This window comes from Xiphias gladius, chromosome 9, assembly GCF_016859285.1.
Source record: "Xiphias gladius isolate SHS-SW01 ecotype Sanya breed wild chromosome 9, ASM1685928v1, whole genome shotgun sequence".
NCBI lineage: Eukaryota > Metazoa > Chordata > Actinopteri > Istiophoriformes > Xiphiidae > Xiphias > Xiphias gladius.
In genome coordinates this window covers 13513597-13529432 of record NC_053408.1, presented here as the reverse complement: position 1 = coordinate 13529432, position 15836 = coordinate 13513597, and the positions used below count along the sequence as shown (strand labels likewise).

At 43.5% G+C, this 15836-nt stretch overlaps 1 protein-coding gene across 3 annotated transcripts in view; it reads right to left on the bottom strand.

Annotated features, from left to right (window-relative positions):
* Positions 1 to 15836, bottom strand: part of ntn2 (netrin 2) — a 47987-nt gene that overhangs the window by 28317 nt on the left and 3834 nt on the right. For all 3 annotated transcript variants that reach the window (XM_040135614.1, XM_040135616.1, XM_040135615.1), the window contains exon 2: positions 3037 to 4329. In XM_040135614.1, the coding sequence (XP_039991548.1) occupies positions 3037 to 4087 (1051 nt within the window). In that variant the 5' untranslated portion in view covers positions 4088 to 4329. The remainder of the gene's footprint in view (positions 1 to 3036; positions 4330 to 15836) is intronic.

The window sequence follows — 15836 nt, the reverse complement described above, 5'->3', positions numbered from 1 at the left end:
CCCTGGGCTTGTAGCGTCCCAGAGCAGTACTCTGGACTTCCTGCAGGCTGAGTCCAAATGAGGGAGAGGAAGGGCTGGAGAATAGCACAGCTTGGTGCCGCAGCCAAACAGGGCCAAGATGCAGACACAGCCAAGAGTAGAGAGCTACTACGCCTCCATAAATTATCATCTACTCAGGATGTCACATTGTCGTTGACTCTACAAGAGGCCTCTTCATCTTATACAGTGACTTCGGCAAACTCTATTATGGCATGATATAGTGTCTCACATTTTTAAGTCAACATATAGTATTTACATTACTGCATTGACTATGCCAGCAGAAAAGCCAATACTCCATCACAACCAGTAACCAAATAGCTCTTATCCATCTGTTTCCTGATTCTGTCCTGTGGCTCAAACTCCAGGCAGATAAATCACAGATTTTTCCATCATGTCTCCCTCAATACAAACAGACATGCTCCTTTACGAGTCTGCCCTCTCTGACGACTAGAGTGGGGATTTGTAAACCAATGTCTTGAGGCACGATTCATAGTGAGGGAGGCGGCAGATGGGTGTGTGCGTGCATGGCTTGTGTCTGGAGACAGAAAGTGAGCTTGCCAAGAGCGCAGACAGTAATCTTGGTGCAGTGCATGTCAGACATTTAGTAAGACCCGTGAACAATCAAACCAGCCTGTTAGAAACAATGTTCTTGGTATGCAGGTAAAGCTTGGTAAAGCTGTAAAACAGGACTGCTATTAGTGAGAGCAGAACATTGCAAGGTCTTTGAAACCATCCTAACAATAATGTTTAAAATGGTGAAATCTGGCTACGAAGCACATCATTTCTCAATGACTGACAGACTCAGACGCAGGGTGTGAAATAACCATTGATTTGGCTCTAAATCTGCCCACTCTGAATTCCTCAGTACGCACAAACCCTCTCCCCATCAACTTAACCTTGTCACCACCCAACAAAGTATCATGACCTCAGACCAGCCCTCTCGGACCCTCCCTCCAATCCAAACACCCCCAGGGCCTCATGAAGGCTCTGGTGACACCTACGGGACTCCTCAGCTCTGTAACTTGCCACTCTTACACACTTTACCAGTCTAAATACTTACACCTCACTGCCACAGTGGCATGCCTCAGGGCTTGCACCGCAGCCCGCCGCTATTCGTGCACCGTGTCAGAAAGAAAACCAAACTGAGAAATCAACAAGGGGCGTGTGCATTTTAAGAATGGGCTTTAATATACACTTGAGAGGCTTTTTAAAGGCTCTCTTGCTACTTTGAGGATATCTTGGAGCCAGTTCTACTGGAATAAGCTGTAAAGAGGCTTTTGGAACATGAAATTGGGGACATCTGGGACTGACTTTTTGGCGTGTCCAGATGTGTGATCAGGTATGGCGTGCAACTTGCAATAGGTTTTAACTGCCCTGTATCTACCCTGGGATTAGGTCATCAGCGCTGGCCAGTGCAGCGGGCTGTTTAGTCCAGAAATCAAGGATAGAGGTGACATATCATTTCCGCAGAGAAGAGATCTACGGGAAGCGGGTGTAACATTTCAGAAACAGCTACGGGACATTTGAAAGAGGGTGTGTGCAAAAGTATGAGAGAGAAAACACTGAGGGATTTACAGGATATTGTTCTAGAAGGGGCTAGCTGAGTCAGTGAAGGTGTAAAGGACAGGTGAGAAGCCAAAGTAAGGTAGTGTTGGCATCGGAAATTTCAGACTACAGAGTGAGGGAAGGCTGGGTTTGCCGGCTGTTCTAATGTTAAAATGGCTTTGCTCATCTGGCTCTGTCACTCTTTGTCCCCTTTAAACAGATCTGGAAAATTTCAATGCTAAATATGATCTCAGGCCAGCTCACTGGGCAATTACAACATGTTTGAAAATTATACACTGTTTTTCAGTGTTCGACTCCTGTTTTTTTTCTCTCTGGCTGTAATTGTATTTCATTATGGGGAAAGGTTAAAATGGGGACAGTAGTTTTTAATATGGTTTAATTTTCCAACACTAACACATTTTATGACAAGCTAAATTGACCTGAATTAAGTTCCACCTATGTCTGTTTATACTAACAGAGAAGTACCCTAAAAATTAGATGTTAGTGAACCAAGTCCTTCTTAAAGCACATGATTTACATTACATGTGTCTAAAACCTTTGTACAGCCATGTACAATATATATGCTAAATATCAAATCAAAATCCTGTTATCATAGAAAATCCGAATCCAATACAAAGGTAATCCATTTACTTTAACAAAAATTGTCACAGAAATTGTTATAATTTTACTTGGCAAGCTTTCAGAGCATGTCTGGATGACTGTTACAGAGCATGTCTTGAGGTAAAGGCAAACACTGCCAAATAACATTCTTGGATGACTTAGCTGTAGCGATGTGCCAGTAATTTGAGCTGTTGTGATCCACTGTTTAGACTTGCTTGAGAAAATTAGTTTTTATTTCATAGAAAAGTCCAGAAAACGTGATTTTGTTGAGAGTTGGCCTGTTTCTCTCTTGGGAAATGGTAAATAGAGGAGACTTAAGGTAAATGGAAGGACGGGCCTGTCTTTTGAGAGATGTTGCAAAAATTGCCCACTCAACCACAACATGCTACCAGAACGCCTAACCTGCATAAACACAAACCCATCTGGTATGTTCTGGCAGCACTATTAATTACCAGTATGACAGTCAAACATCATAGTTAAATCTCTCCATTTCTACCTCCCTCTTTTCTCCTGTCTGTGTGTGTGTGTGTGTGTGTGTGTGTGTGTGTGTGTGTGTGTGTGTAAATTCAATTTGTTGGCCTGACTTTACATTGCTGTCCTCATATCCTGAAATCAGGCGGTGAAAAGGTCATGACTCTATCCAACAAAGGAATGTACAAACCTGTATTTTAAAATATTTCCTAATTTTCTTACATTCCTTTAACTAAGAATGGGATGTTTGTATCAGATACATTATATGGCAGTCACATAGATGTGTGTGTAACAGGGTTAAGTCCCCTGTCCTAGTCCCATTCCCTCATTAGGACTACAGAAATTTATGGAAGGACTTACGCAGACACTCGTTGGCCTCGCGGGCATTGGCCCTCTGCCATGGTCGGTCATAGTGAAAGGGCTTGCAGCGGTCACATTCAGGTCCCTCTGTGTTGTGTTTGCAGTCACACACCAGTTTGCTTTCCTTGTCTTTCAGACAGCGTGAAGCATGTCCATTACATTTACACCTCCCGCCCACCTGGAAGTCTCCCACTGCATAGAAATAAGTTGGCATTGTTGATGTCACTGCCACGGGGTCATCGTCCCTCCCTCCACTGTTGCCTCCGGTCCCTATTCCCAACTCCCGGGGTAGCTGGGGCCGGTTGAAGACCACACGGATATCAGTGACAGTCACCCAGTCCTGAAGGACTGGGCTGTTGTCAAAGTCTTTAGCAGAGGGCCGTCCATCCAGAGTGCTGAAAGCAATGAGTCCTCCAGAAAGCGGGTAGAGGTCAGTGTGGCCATCTGTGCATAGAGCCTCCTGCTCGTTCTGCTTGGTAATGCTGGCTTTGTTGGGCCGATTGTACATACGCCGGCACTGTGAGGAGTAGAACTGGTAGGGCATCCAGGTTTTGCCATAGTCCATGCTCTTGTATATGGCCAGGGACTCAGGTCGTGGTGAACAGAACTGCAGGCTGACATAGGTGATCTCAAACTTTTTACCCAATGAGAGGGTTAGAGTCACATTGTATGGAGAGGTGTTAAGATTCTCCGACTGCCAGCAGGTGAGGTTGTGGGCTGAGTTGAGGTCGGTGAGGTAGGAAGCAGGGTGGGCACGGCGAGGGTCAGCTGCATCACAGATTTGACACAAGCGCACAGAAGGTCGATCATCGCCCCGCTCCAACACACTACAGGAACGGGATGGAGGACGGCCACAGACGCTGGACACCATCACCTCTTTACCGAAGGCAGCGTTTATAAACTCAGGGATACAGCGGCGGGCTGCACCTGTGTCGTCATAGCAAGGGTCTGGAGGGGTCTGCTGCCCTGCGAAGGGATTGGTGGCACTGTGGGTGGAGACTGAGCATGCCAGGAGGCACAGGCCAAGCAAGCACCTCCAGGGTCCCCTCATCCTGCTCAGAGGGCCTATCTGTGAATGTGCGTCTGTGTTTGGGCACGGGTTGAGTCTTTCTGTGTGTTTATGTGTGTGTAGCCAACAGTCTATGTGTGTAAATGTGAGTGAGTAAGTGTCATGTGGATCTGTCTGTTTGTGTGACTTTCCACTATGTGTAATGTATATGTATAATTGTGAGTCAATGGAAGGAGAGTGTCTGAGTTAAGTAACCCTTTACTTCAGACTGACCACAGTCCTTCCTGCAAGAAACAGAGATAAACAGAAATGTCAATGTCAAACATATTTTTACCATAATAGGATATAAAATGGAAAATGATTCTGATTGAATTCTACTGTATAAAAAACAAGTTTGTGCATCTTCAAAACCAAATTACATTTACCCTAGAAAAGGAAAATAATTTGGATCTTTTGGACTGTACAATTAATTGAGTTTTCATTGACTAAAACCCTGTCAAAGGATAAGACAGTTAGATGGGAGGTCCAAGAGAAAGGATGTGACCATATAAAGAGAGACATTAGCGGCTGCAAGTGACTGCACCCTGAATTTCAATGCTGGCCTCTCATTCAGTACTTCCATTCAGGTCAAAACTGGCCAAGCCTTCTGGTCATGCTTAAGCAGCATGACAGAAGTCACTCTATAATCCTTGGTGATTCTGCAAAGCAGTGGACTGCATGTGACCCTGGTCAAACCTCTGCTTTAAGAGCTGGTCCGGAAAAAAGGAAACTATTCTATATATGAGGACAAGACTCTAGTTTTGAGCTCTTACTGATTTTTGCAGGATTATGACAGGAAATCAACCATTGCAACACTATTGTCACACAGGGCTGATCCTAGAGAAGACAGCATTATATTCACTCAATGAACCAGAAAATTCACAAAAAGTGATAGCAATTTGAGGATTATACTCTGTATTAGAAGAAGTGAGGCTATGAGACTCCATTCAAGCGTTTCTAAATCTCTGGGTCAAGATAGGTACCTGGATGACATCATTGATAAGCTCACAGCTAGACGAGGGGCCTCTCAGCCCCAAAGAGAGAAAGAATGAGGGGCGCAGAGAGAGAAAGCTTTGGGGGCAAAGAAAAAGACGCAGAAAGAGATTTAGATGGCCTGAGGCTTTTCCTTCCGTAATCCCCTATTTACTTCCCTGGGTGTCAAATCTAGAAGAGCCCCATTTGAAAACAGACAGCTGAGGGGTTGAGAAGGCACGCCAACCCTCTTGGCGAGGTATTTATTAAATTACAATGAATCACACCTACCTCCTCTTACCCTCACTCTCCTTCTTATACTACAGCATCCCTCTTCATCTTGGTAGAACAAAAAGCCGCCTCTGTATCCACTTCAGTCAAGCAGGGAAGGCAGACAGACGGATTTAAGGGGAGTCGGAAAAACAAAAGTTTCGTTCTTTTCTTGTGTGAGGGGTCCAAAGCTAGCGACCCTCAAAGAGAGCCCAGTGGCCTCTAAAAAAGGACCAGTCTTCTGTGCTCTAGTGCTCAAACCCAGCCATCTGGCCTCTCCTCAAGCGATGATTGGGTATTAAAGGAAAAGGAGTGTGAGGAAAAGAGTGTGAGGGAGTTTTACACAGCATAAAGAGTTGTATGTACAATTGCCTCTTATGTCAGCATTAGAAATTTGGGAGGTAGCTACACATAGTTTTATACCTCTTTTCATACTTCTTTTCTGCTTAATTTTGAACTATACTTGGAATAAAGAGATAGTTATATACTTCCCGTGGTGCCGAGCTCTCAGGTAGCCACTCAAAGAAATTTAAAAGACCTGAGCATGAAAACAAAAATCCCCTGCTATTACAATATTCAACATATGTAAAATAGATTTCAGGAAATGGGCCTGCTCATAAATGATTGGACTGAGAGTGGGCCTTACCAGGACAGATAAGGTAAGTGATCAATGACGTGTCTGAGGGCGAGGAGGTTAAAGTGGGCACGCTAACACAAGTTCTTCAGCCAAGGCACTCTATCAAAAGGCTGGCTGGTGTAAATCTGGCGGGCCTGACACCCACTGGGGAGGGCATGGAGAGACGGCTGATAGAATTAGCAACTCATTAGCATCCAGGCCCAGCTTCCATGAGCAGCACGTTCATCCGAGAAAAGAGACAGTGGGGAGGCTCAGAGAGAAGAAAGGGGGGCAGAAAGGAGCAGGAAGAAGGGTTAGAAATTACGATATGTGTGGGAAGAAAGAAAAAAGATGGAAAGAGGGAATTATTCAATTCAAGATTTGATGGGCATGTTGCTGAGGGAGTGCGAGGAAGTTATAAAAAGTTTAAAAAAAAAAAAACAGGCAGGAAAATACTTGACAGACACAAGAGACTAGAAAGGAGGACAAACAGGCATAAGGAAAAAGGAGTTTCAGTGGGTAAGAAGGAAAAGGAGGACACACAAGGGGGAGAGAAACAGTGAGGGGCATGACAGTGATGAAGCAGAAATGACTCGAGGGAGGGCAAGCAAGGACAGAGATGAATGGAAGCAGTAGGAGAGAGAGGGAAAGTGACAGAGATGGAAGGAGGGAGAGTTGAGAGAAGGACATAAAAAATGAGAGGGGGAGAGAAGGAGGGAGAAACAGAGGGGAGACAGATTAAGGTGGAGGACTGCATTGGTCTGTGTCTGGACTTCGGTTGACTAAATATGGTGTGGTCCGTGTGCTGCCGGGCCTGCTGGGAGATTCTTCCAGGGTCTGGTGCTGTCAGGCATGTCTGGCAGATGAGCGTGTAGGTTAAACAGAGAGAGAACACTGACAAGGCTGTTTAATTCCACTCTGTATGCCCTCTGAAATAGATGCTAGCCTTGCAGCAAGTGTTAACAATTCTCTGAGACCGTACTCTGGCAGGAAAATCTGGTCGCTATTAAAAACTTAGGACTTATTCTATATCACTATAAAAAAACTGCAAAATGTGAGCCAGTTCCACAAAATCTTTCTGAATCTGTAAGCCTTGCCAGGATGTCAGCACAGTGGTGTAGCTGGCTGACCTTTGAAATACTAAGAATCTGTTTCAGCAAAAAAATCCTGCTTTCAGCATTGACAGCGTGTTTAACAACAAGCCACAAGTTTCCCTTGGTGGGGGCAGACATTGTCTTTCCTTAAATGTGGTTGAAGTAGCAACCGCTGCGGGCCCATGTCTCTGTGTCTCTAAAAAAGACAGTGAGTACCACCCAGAATTGCTGGCTTAGTTGCAACATTTTCAGGTATCTACCGAAGAAAGGTTGGAGCTGTTCAGACAACAAATTTAATTCCATTGCTGATGTAAACAAATGTTTCATTGTTCCAAAAGGAATCATTTGAAATTTTGGGAAATACACCTTTTTGCCAAGAGTTAGTTGAGAAGATCAATATAAATCTCATGTCTATACAGTAAATATGAAGCTACCGCTGCCATTTTTGCTTAGCTTAGCACAAAGGCCGGAAAAAAGGAAACAGGTGGCCTGGCACTATCCAAACGTAACAAAATCGGCCTACCAGCATCACTAAAGCTCACAAATTAACACATTATATCTTATTGGTATACGTTGCACAAAAACTGAAGTGTAAGAATGACACATTGTCATCGCTGCTAGGCTAACTTTGTTACCGTTGAACAGAGTCAGGCTAGCTGTTTCCTTCTGTTTTCAGTCTCTATGTTAAACTAAGCTAACCGGCTGGTGGCTGTAGCTTCATACACGTGAGTAGTGTCAATCTTTACCTAAAATAGGCACAAAAACAAACAGCTTTTCCTCTAATTAGTTAAGTGTTAATGTGCGATATCAGCTTCCAATCTAAGTTTTGATTTGTGATATTGGCTACCGTTCTGTTTACATTTCCATCACTGATTGTGTCTTCAAAGTTGGATCTGACCCCAGCACACAAGCCTACCACCATCTGGTATATAAATGACAAACTGTTTCTGTGGCAGCTAAGCCATTTCCCGGTGAAAGGCTGCTTGGAGTGCAGTGACAAATACAAACTGCACGGCCAATTCATCACTGCAACATTCCTCTGTGGATTAATGGCAAGGAAAATGCACTTGTGCTGACGTGCTACAATCCCCAGTGCCTAAACTACTGCAGTGTTAAATAATTTGCCCATTAGTATTATAGGCACAGTATGTGAATAGATGAAAAAATATGGGGCTTTTAGAGTGGAAGCCCCTGCATAAGAACTTGCACTTCTCCACACAGACTACTCAGGCCATTTGGCAATTGGAACAGATTCAATGATTTTAATCAACCAGTAACAGCCCAATTAGAGAAGTTAGATGACGGAGGGCAAAATGAAGGGAAATTAGATTAAAAAGAGGTGGGTGAAGAACAGAGGGAGTGAGAAAGGGAGGAAGACAGGCAGAGAGAGAGAAAGACAGGAACAGGAAGATGACAGGGTGGTCTGGTGGTTTCAGCAGAGACATTCCGGGGAACGTTTTTTCAGCTTCTCCCTGTCACCGGGAGATCATCCCATGTTGAGCTGTCTCTCTTTCAAGCCTGGGCGCCTCTGTCAGAGTTCACAGATTAGGAAAACAGAAGTTGCTGAGAGGCTTTATTTGGCTTGGGTGTAAAGGAGGGTGCCGGGGGAGGTGAGGATAGGAGAGGGACAGCTGAGCCACTTTGTATCCCAAGTGGGAGCCTTTCAAGCTGTTCTACAGAGTTGATGTGGTGGCCCCACTCAGACTGGGAGTGAATGGAAGTCTTCTGGGTTGCCTCTCTCGGATGACAGCAAGCTGAGGCCCCAACTGGTGCCCTGCTGTCCTTCTAGCCTGCTGTACAGTAATCCCTGGTGGGGTTATTAGTGGCTGCTCAGAACCATGGAGGACTTTTTAATAGGCTAACAACAGGGCCACCTCCATTCACATTATCATCATGGAAAGATGCATTGTTTGAATATAAAAGAAGAGTGAGGGCAACAAGGTCAGGAATCCCCCTGCGTACAGATTGCACATGGTATGATGCTGTTTGTTGATGCTACTCACCAGAATCACATCTCAGCTCTTGCTTGTCCTATACGGGAATAGTGTTGCAAGGTATACCGATACTAGAAAGGTATCGCAATACCCTGCCATTAAAAAATGGCGGTATACCTCATTTTATTAATACTGATACTTTAAGAATGACAATGTTTTAATAAGAGCCGTATTTCCCGAGTTGCATCAATGAATGACAGCGCTGCAGTGTGTGCGTGTGCAGCGCTCTGCTTCCACACTCTGCACTTCCTGCACTCTGCTTCCACTAACCATGAAAGTGACAAAACGAGAGTCATGGCTGCAAATACATATGCTCTTGCCAACTGTTAATGCACAAAGCGAAATATGGTCAAGCCCACGGACATCACAAAGCCTGTCGGTAAAAGATTTTTTAAACCTACGTAGACCAAGGGAGCCAACATTCCCAATTTCGGCAGAGCATCTTGCCGACAGACCTGCCAACCTGTTCAAAGAATTGAAAGAGCAACAAGTCAGCGAAAGTGATAGGTAACATAATTACATCATGCCTATGCCCTCAAATAGAAGTCAAACAAGTGTGATTTATTTTGCGACAAGCAAACTTTTCTCAACATTGAAGTTTGATCAGGCAGTTAAGAGCAACGACACCTGTTTAATTTGGCTGTATCTTTTCAGCTAAATTATCAATGTGCAAACATCTCTATATGAAAATGCAACGTTCACACTGGCAATGTTACCTTCCATAACTTGCAAGCCAAAAATCAGGCGTTCACAAGTATGCAGATCACGCATCAGTTATAAATGATCAATTTATACTCAGTCAGTACCGGTAATGGTAATCATGGCATGTACATTTTGGTCAATAATTATTTTTCATACTAGAAAATGCGCTCAGTGGAGAGCAGACCTCCATCAAGGAGGTGTATTGAGTCTTATCAAAGACTGTTTAATAAGTGATATATGGTTGCAAATATAAACTATCAAAGAAATCACATAAACTCAAGTATAGGGGACATCAGATTACTGCATACCATGTAGAAGCTTTAATAACACTATGACATTGATCTAATTATTTACAATAATCCAATTACTAATGTTAGAAATGTACTAATTCATTGACAAACACACACCTACATATATATGAAAAAACAAACAAACAAGAAAACACTTAACAGCACATAAAATACAATTTTATTGAGAGAGATATTTAGACAGGTAATTTTGGGATCGTGACAACACTATTGGGCAATCGTATCTAGGGTTGCATCTATGTTTTTTTGACACTAAGATGACAGAGAGTGGTGAAAATGCCTATCACGAGTTCCCTGAGCCCTAGTTGATGTCTTCATATCTGACCTGCTGTCCCAGACCCATATATAATTAAATGTGCGTCATTTACACTGATATGCAGCAGAGAAACTGGAATCAACAAATATTTGGCACTTTTGTTTGAAAATTTAATAACAATGAATTGATTATCAAAATTATTGGCGATTAATATTCAGTTGACCAACTAATTGATAAATTTACTAATTGGTTCAGCACAAATCATATCCTAACTATCTGTATCCTTAAACAAACACACACACACACACACACACACACACACACACACACACACACACACACACACACACACACACACACACACACACACATTTGATAGATAAATAAACCTGTCCAGATGAATCAACATGACTGACAGGCCTCAGGTAGCAGGGGTCAGACATTAGTTGTTGGAAGTCCACTTGATGATGGCTGTCTCCGCAGTGGTGACAACAATCCTGCTTTTTGTGTAAGCGTGCATGTGTGTGTGTGTGTGTGTGTGTGTGTGGGTGGCGGGTGTGGGTTCGAAGTGTACTCAGAGCACCTCACTGGCATTCATTAGGGATTGAGGAGGAGGGGAGGAGGAGCAGGGAGGGCCAAGGGCAGGAGGGGGTCAACTCTCACAGCTGAGGGTGTCATTAGCAGGAGAATCACTGACAAATTTTTAAAGCCTGCTCATGAATGCTCAGAAGCTCTGTGTGTTTGTCTCTGGAATATTTAATCTAAAAATAAATAAATAAATAGATAAATAAAATTAAATTTAAAAAAAAAAAGACTTTTTTTTGTTTGCTTTTTTGCTGAAGTGTCATTCCAGTGTTCAAAGTGGTTCATTACCTCACTATTATTAGAGAGCATACCGCTACACCTGAACTAGCTGCTACAACGCCAACAATCTGATCATACACCACAGGCTCAGAAGTGCCTAGTCTCTCCCTTTCCATCTCTGCAACTGACAGTGAGAGACACTACAGGGAGAAATACTGAACGCCCAATAGAGGAATGCAGCAGCTTCTGTGGCCCAGCCCACACGGCTGGCCCTGAGTCCGACAGCGTTCTTTAGATCAACAGAACCTGATCCAGTACCAAGCAGGAGGAGAAAAGACAGACAGCACGAGGTGGAGTATGAGGTCAGGCTGGTTCTCACAGAATCACAGACAGGAAGTTGTGCTAAGCTACCACTCTCTGTATTTATGTACATATACACTTTAGCAGAAAAGCATGGGAAAAAATGCTGATAGGACAGGTTGTGGGGTATTTTTCTGTCAATGAAGTTTTCTGTAAGATCAGTGTTTTTGGTAAGAAAATGGGAGATTCAGGGAAGGGAAAGGACATGAGCAGGCATAAAGTTTTGGGCAACAATGACTCACTAAACCGGGTTAATTTGTGAGAAACGGATCAGGCAAAAACACAGAGTGGAGTGAGAAGTGCCCTCTCTTTCATTTCACACAGTTTTTTTGTCCAAACACATCCAAACAGTGTTGTGTTTTCTCCTGCAATAAGAAACTGTTAACTGCAGTTTATAGTAAATTGTTTTTGGTAACAGTAAGTGAAAATATAAATAGAGACAATATGAAAATGCGATGCTGAGTATGAGCCAAATTTCCTCTGAAGTAAATTTTTAAAAAATGAACATTTCAACAATGAGGTGATTGAACTTCAAGCGGCATTTAAAAATCTAATTTTCAACAAGTTTTTTATACATATACATTTTTTTCAGTTTTTAAGATAAAAAACGTTTCTTTTATTATAAAATAATGAGTTCTAATGCTCCGTAACAAAATAACAAAACCTGTTAAATAACATGACAAAGCATAATACTGCCTTTGTAAAAAGCAAACCAGAAGACAATTATCACCCTGGAATTAATTTGATTTGAGTCACATCTGAGGATTAATAAATGGTATTTGGGTGTCGCTGAAAATAACTGAAAAGCCATGGTGTGCTACAAAACAGTGGCATCTTTGCTAAAATCAAAGCAGGAGGTCCAACAAGGCTTCAGCCCTGAATAACTATTTCACAAATGAAAAATATAGCTGTGAACTCGAGAGTAAGGGAGGACAAAGTTGTACTTTGATTTGGATTTTTAACTGACAGAGTGATGGACTTGGGAGTAAAGAGACAAGAGTTCAAAGTATTTATAGCCTCCTATGTCAAGCTGTGATCTCTTTTCAAATACAAGAAATATTTCCCCCTCATGTGCTGTGAGGATGCGCCCGAGAAAGGGATGACACCCACAGCCCTGCACTGGCGGGCAGAGCCATAGATTCCTTCTTAAACTTTGTTACTGGATGAAGGCCATGCAGTGGGGTTACAGAGATGATAAAGACATGCAAGAAAACACTGAGAGGTTTACGTTCCCAAACTGTACTGTTTCCAGCACATGTGGGTGGACTGAGGGCTCCTTGATTGAACATTTCCCATGGACCTGAGCATAACCCTGACCGCAGCTTTGCAGCAGTGTGGTTGGATGGCGGTGGTCGAGGAGAGCCAGGCGAGGTGTTCCTGGATATGAGAGGAAGTAGCTCGTTTAGAGGGGTGGAAGAATTTAAGGAGAGGAGAGGTGAGCACTCCTTCAAAGCCCTTTGAAGGCTGGCTGCGGTAGGCAGAGCCGCGGTTTTCCCAAAAAGCCCCCCTAACAGGAAAACAGTCCGTCTTTTTTCCATTGAACAAGAGCAACCTCTGCCCCACAGCCAAAAGCGAGGACCCACTTTGAACTCACGGGGGGAAAAGGCACAAATCATTTTATTAAGTGCTTGGAATACTCGCAAGGCACCGTACATTACACTTAAACACACGTTGCTGATGAACAAACACATGCTCTCTAGTAGATGGATTCACAAAATGTGCCCTCACTCACACGAAGCCACATCGTAAAGGATGCCATAGCCTGGGACTCAGACAACTCCCTTTGCCCTCTTCCCTCGTTACCCTCCTCCCTATCTCCCTACACCCCTGCGCTCATTCTCTCTCACTGGCAATTTGACTGACATTAAAACAACAAGTCCTCCAAATTAAGCAAATATGTCATTTGTCCCTCTAGGACGTACAAGCACCACATAGAAGCATTTTCTGGCATGATGCACCTTATGGGCAGGCCAACATAATTTGTCTGTGACTTCCAAAGCCATTAATACATCTGTTTTATTACGTGACAACACGATGCTTAAGGTTTGGTTTGGTTTAGGCAGAAAAACTACTTGGTTAGGTTCAGAGAAAGATCGTGGTTTGGGTTAAAATAAGCACTTGGTTAAGGTGAGGGGGACCTTCATCGTCATGGTTACAATAATAAATATGTGGTTAAGGTTAGAGCACAACCGTGGTCTGGCTTTAAAGAAAAAAAAGCTGACTGTTGGTTTGAAACAGGAAACAAACTGCGATCTCCCATGCTGAAGTCTGATGCTTGTTGACCCATCCATCTACACCGACCTCCTCAGGCAGACTGTGTCACCTCACTTCATCTTCTGCTCGTCTGATAATTACTGCAACCACTAGAGGGCTCTGTCACTTGAATGTAAACATATCACGTTTTAGGGCACTAGCTGGCACAGCTAATGCTGTCATTTTTGGGAGGACACTCTCCGTTCACAGGTTAGCATGCTAGCAAATAGCTGTTCCAACTGTATGGCAGCAGCCTGCTATTTTAAGAGGTGTTGCTTTGCCCTCTGTGCTCCCACGTTATCTAACTGTCAGCGAGATGTGCACATGAGCTAGCAGCTAACATACATGGCTGTCATATCGCTGGGAGAACCAAACATGCATCCAGTCCATTGTCAATGTGTAAAAAATCTGAGCCGGAGAACTCTGAGATTGCCATCAACACACAGGATGTGCATCTACTATGTGCATCTATGTGCATCCAACTCAAAGAAGCATACTGATAGATGCTAAGTGGGTACAGACACTCACATGCAGACCTCACACACGCATATCCCTCTGCATCTGGAGGAAATGTGTGCCTGACACATGCGGGCCTTGCAGGGTGTAGGGAGAGACAGGATGAAGCATGCGAATCTTTGCCCTTGGATCCTCTTCCCACAGTCAAAAACATCTTGGGTTTTACGCCAACGAATGACAGGTATTTTAACAGGAGAGGTAAGCACACACACAGCCAATTTTTCACTCAACAAGATAATACAAGGCTACTTAGGTCAGTAGGAAGAAGCCAGTTCAACTTCATTCTCACCTCTAACGCGGAAGTGTTGATTGTGTGAATATGTAATGTCGGTATCACACCACATCCATCTCCAGGTCTAAATAGAAATTCATGTCAGGGATGGAACCGATCCAGGAGGGGAAAAGAAAATTAAATCTCTACCAGGGAAATTCCACATGGAGTCAAATTACGTTATTAATCTTCCACTCAAGAAGACTGAGGCCATTATGTTTGCTGTGTAATTAGGTGCCACAGCTTGGTATGGTAGTGCCTGACAAACAGCTGCATTATGAAAGGTGAGCATTCTGATATTTGAGTTCATTTGCAGCTTAAGCAGGCTCATGGTTGAGCTGTGCTAATTTTTTAAGCGGCTTGTATCATTTGTTCGAAATGACAAAAGCTTGACTCAAGGAGGGGATAGATGGTTACACCCAGCAACAGCAGAAGAGAAGGGACTGACAGAAAGAGAGATCTAGCATTACTTTGCCCATCACACTGTTGAAGCCATAGAAGAAAAATATATTAGATGGGTTGCCCTTACTCGCTCAGGTGGACAGAGCCAAAAGTCCTGAGGAATCCTGCTTTTCAAAGCAGAAGAAAATGATCTTCGTATGATTCGGGAGCTTTCTCCATCTCCATCTCCATCCACCCGCTTTCCTCTGGGGTTAATAACTACCACAGTCACACACACCCTCCCAGGAATGAAAAAATCTGCACTATGTTGCTTTGGATTAGCTTCCACATCATGTGCTTTCAGCCGCTCCTGGCTCTACCTCCCTCACTTTGTTACTGATGGCAGCAGGGTGTGATGCAACTAAATAATGATGATTAATTTGCATAAACAGGGAAGCGATGGCGGCGCCGCAGCACCTCACTTCACCAGGCAGATTCAACTCAAACACTTCTCCCAGCGTAAAGCTGATGTTTCATTTTCTCTCTGACCTCAGTGAACAGTGAGGATTGAGAGGCCTTCTTCCTGGACTGAATTCAGACATTTGCGGTGAGAGTGAGAAGTAGGTCAAGTGGCTGACACTGTTTCAGTGTGCAATAGGGGCATACTTTAAGTCTATTGAAGCAGTTAAGATAAGCAATCTGTATGCGACTCTGGCTTTCACTTTCAGGCTTGTTGCTGCTTGAGAGTGGAGAGTAGATGAGCTTACAGAGGGTGGAGCTCATTATTATTGACAAAGCTATTGTTTCCTGTCACATTTTGCCCACAATGGGTTTAAGCTTCAACTCAAGCCTATCATCACCTTAATCCTCAATGAACCACAGAGAAGACACAACGTAAAGCTATTTTACCTGACATTAATCTTGGCTTTTCCCTTTAAACCCGGGCTGCTTTACA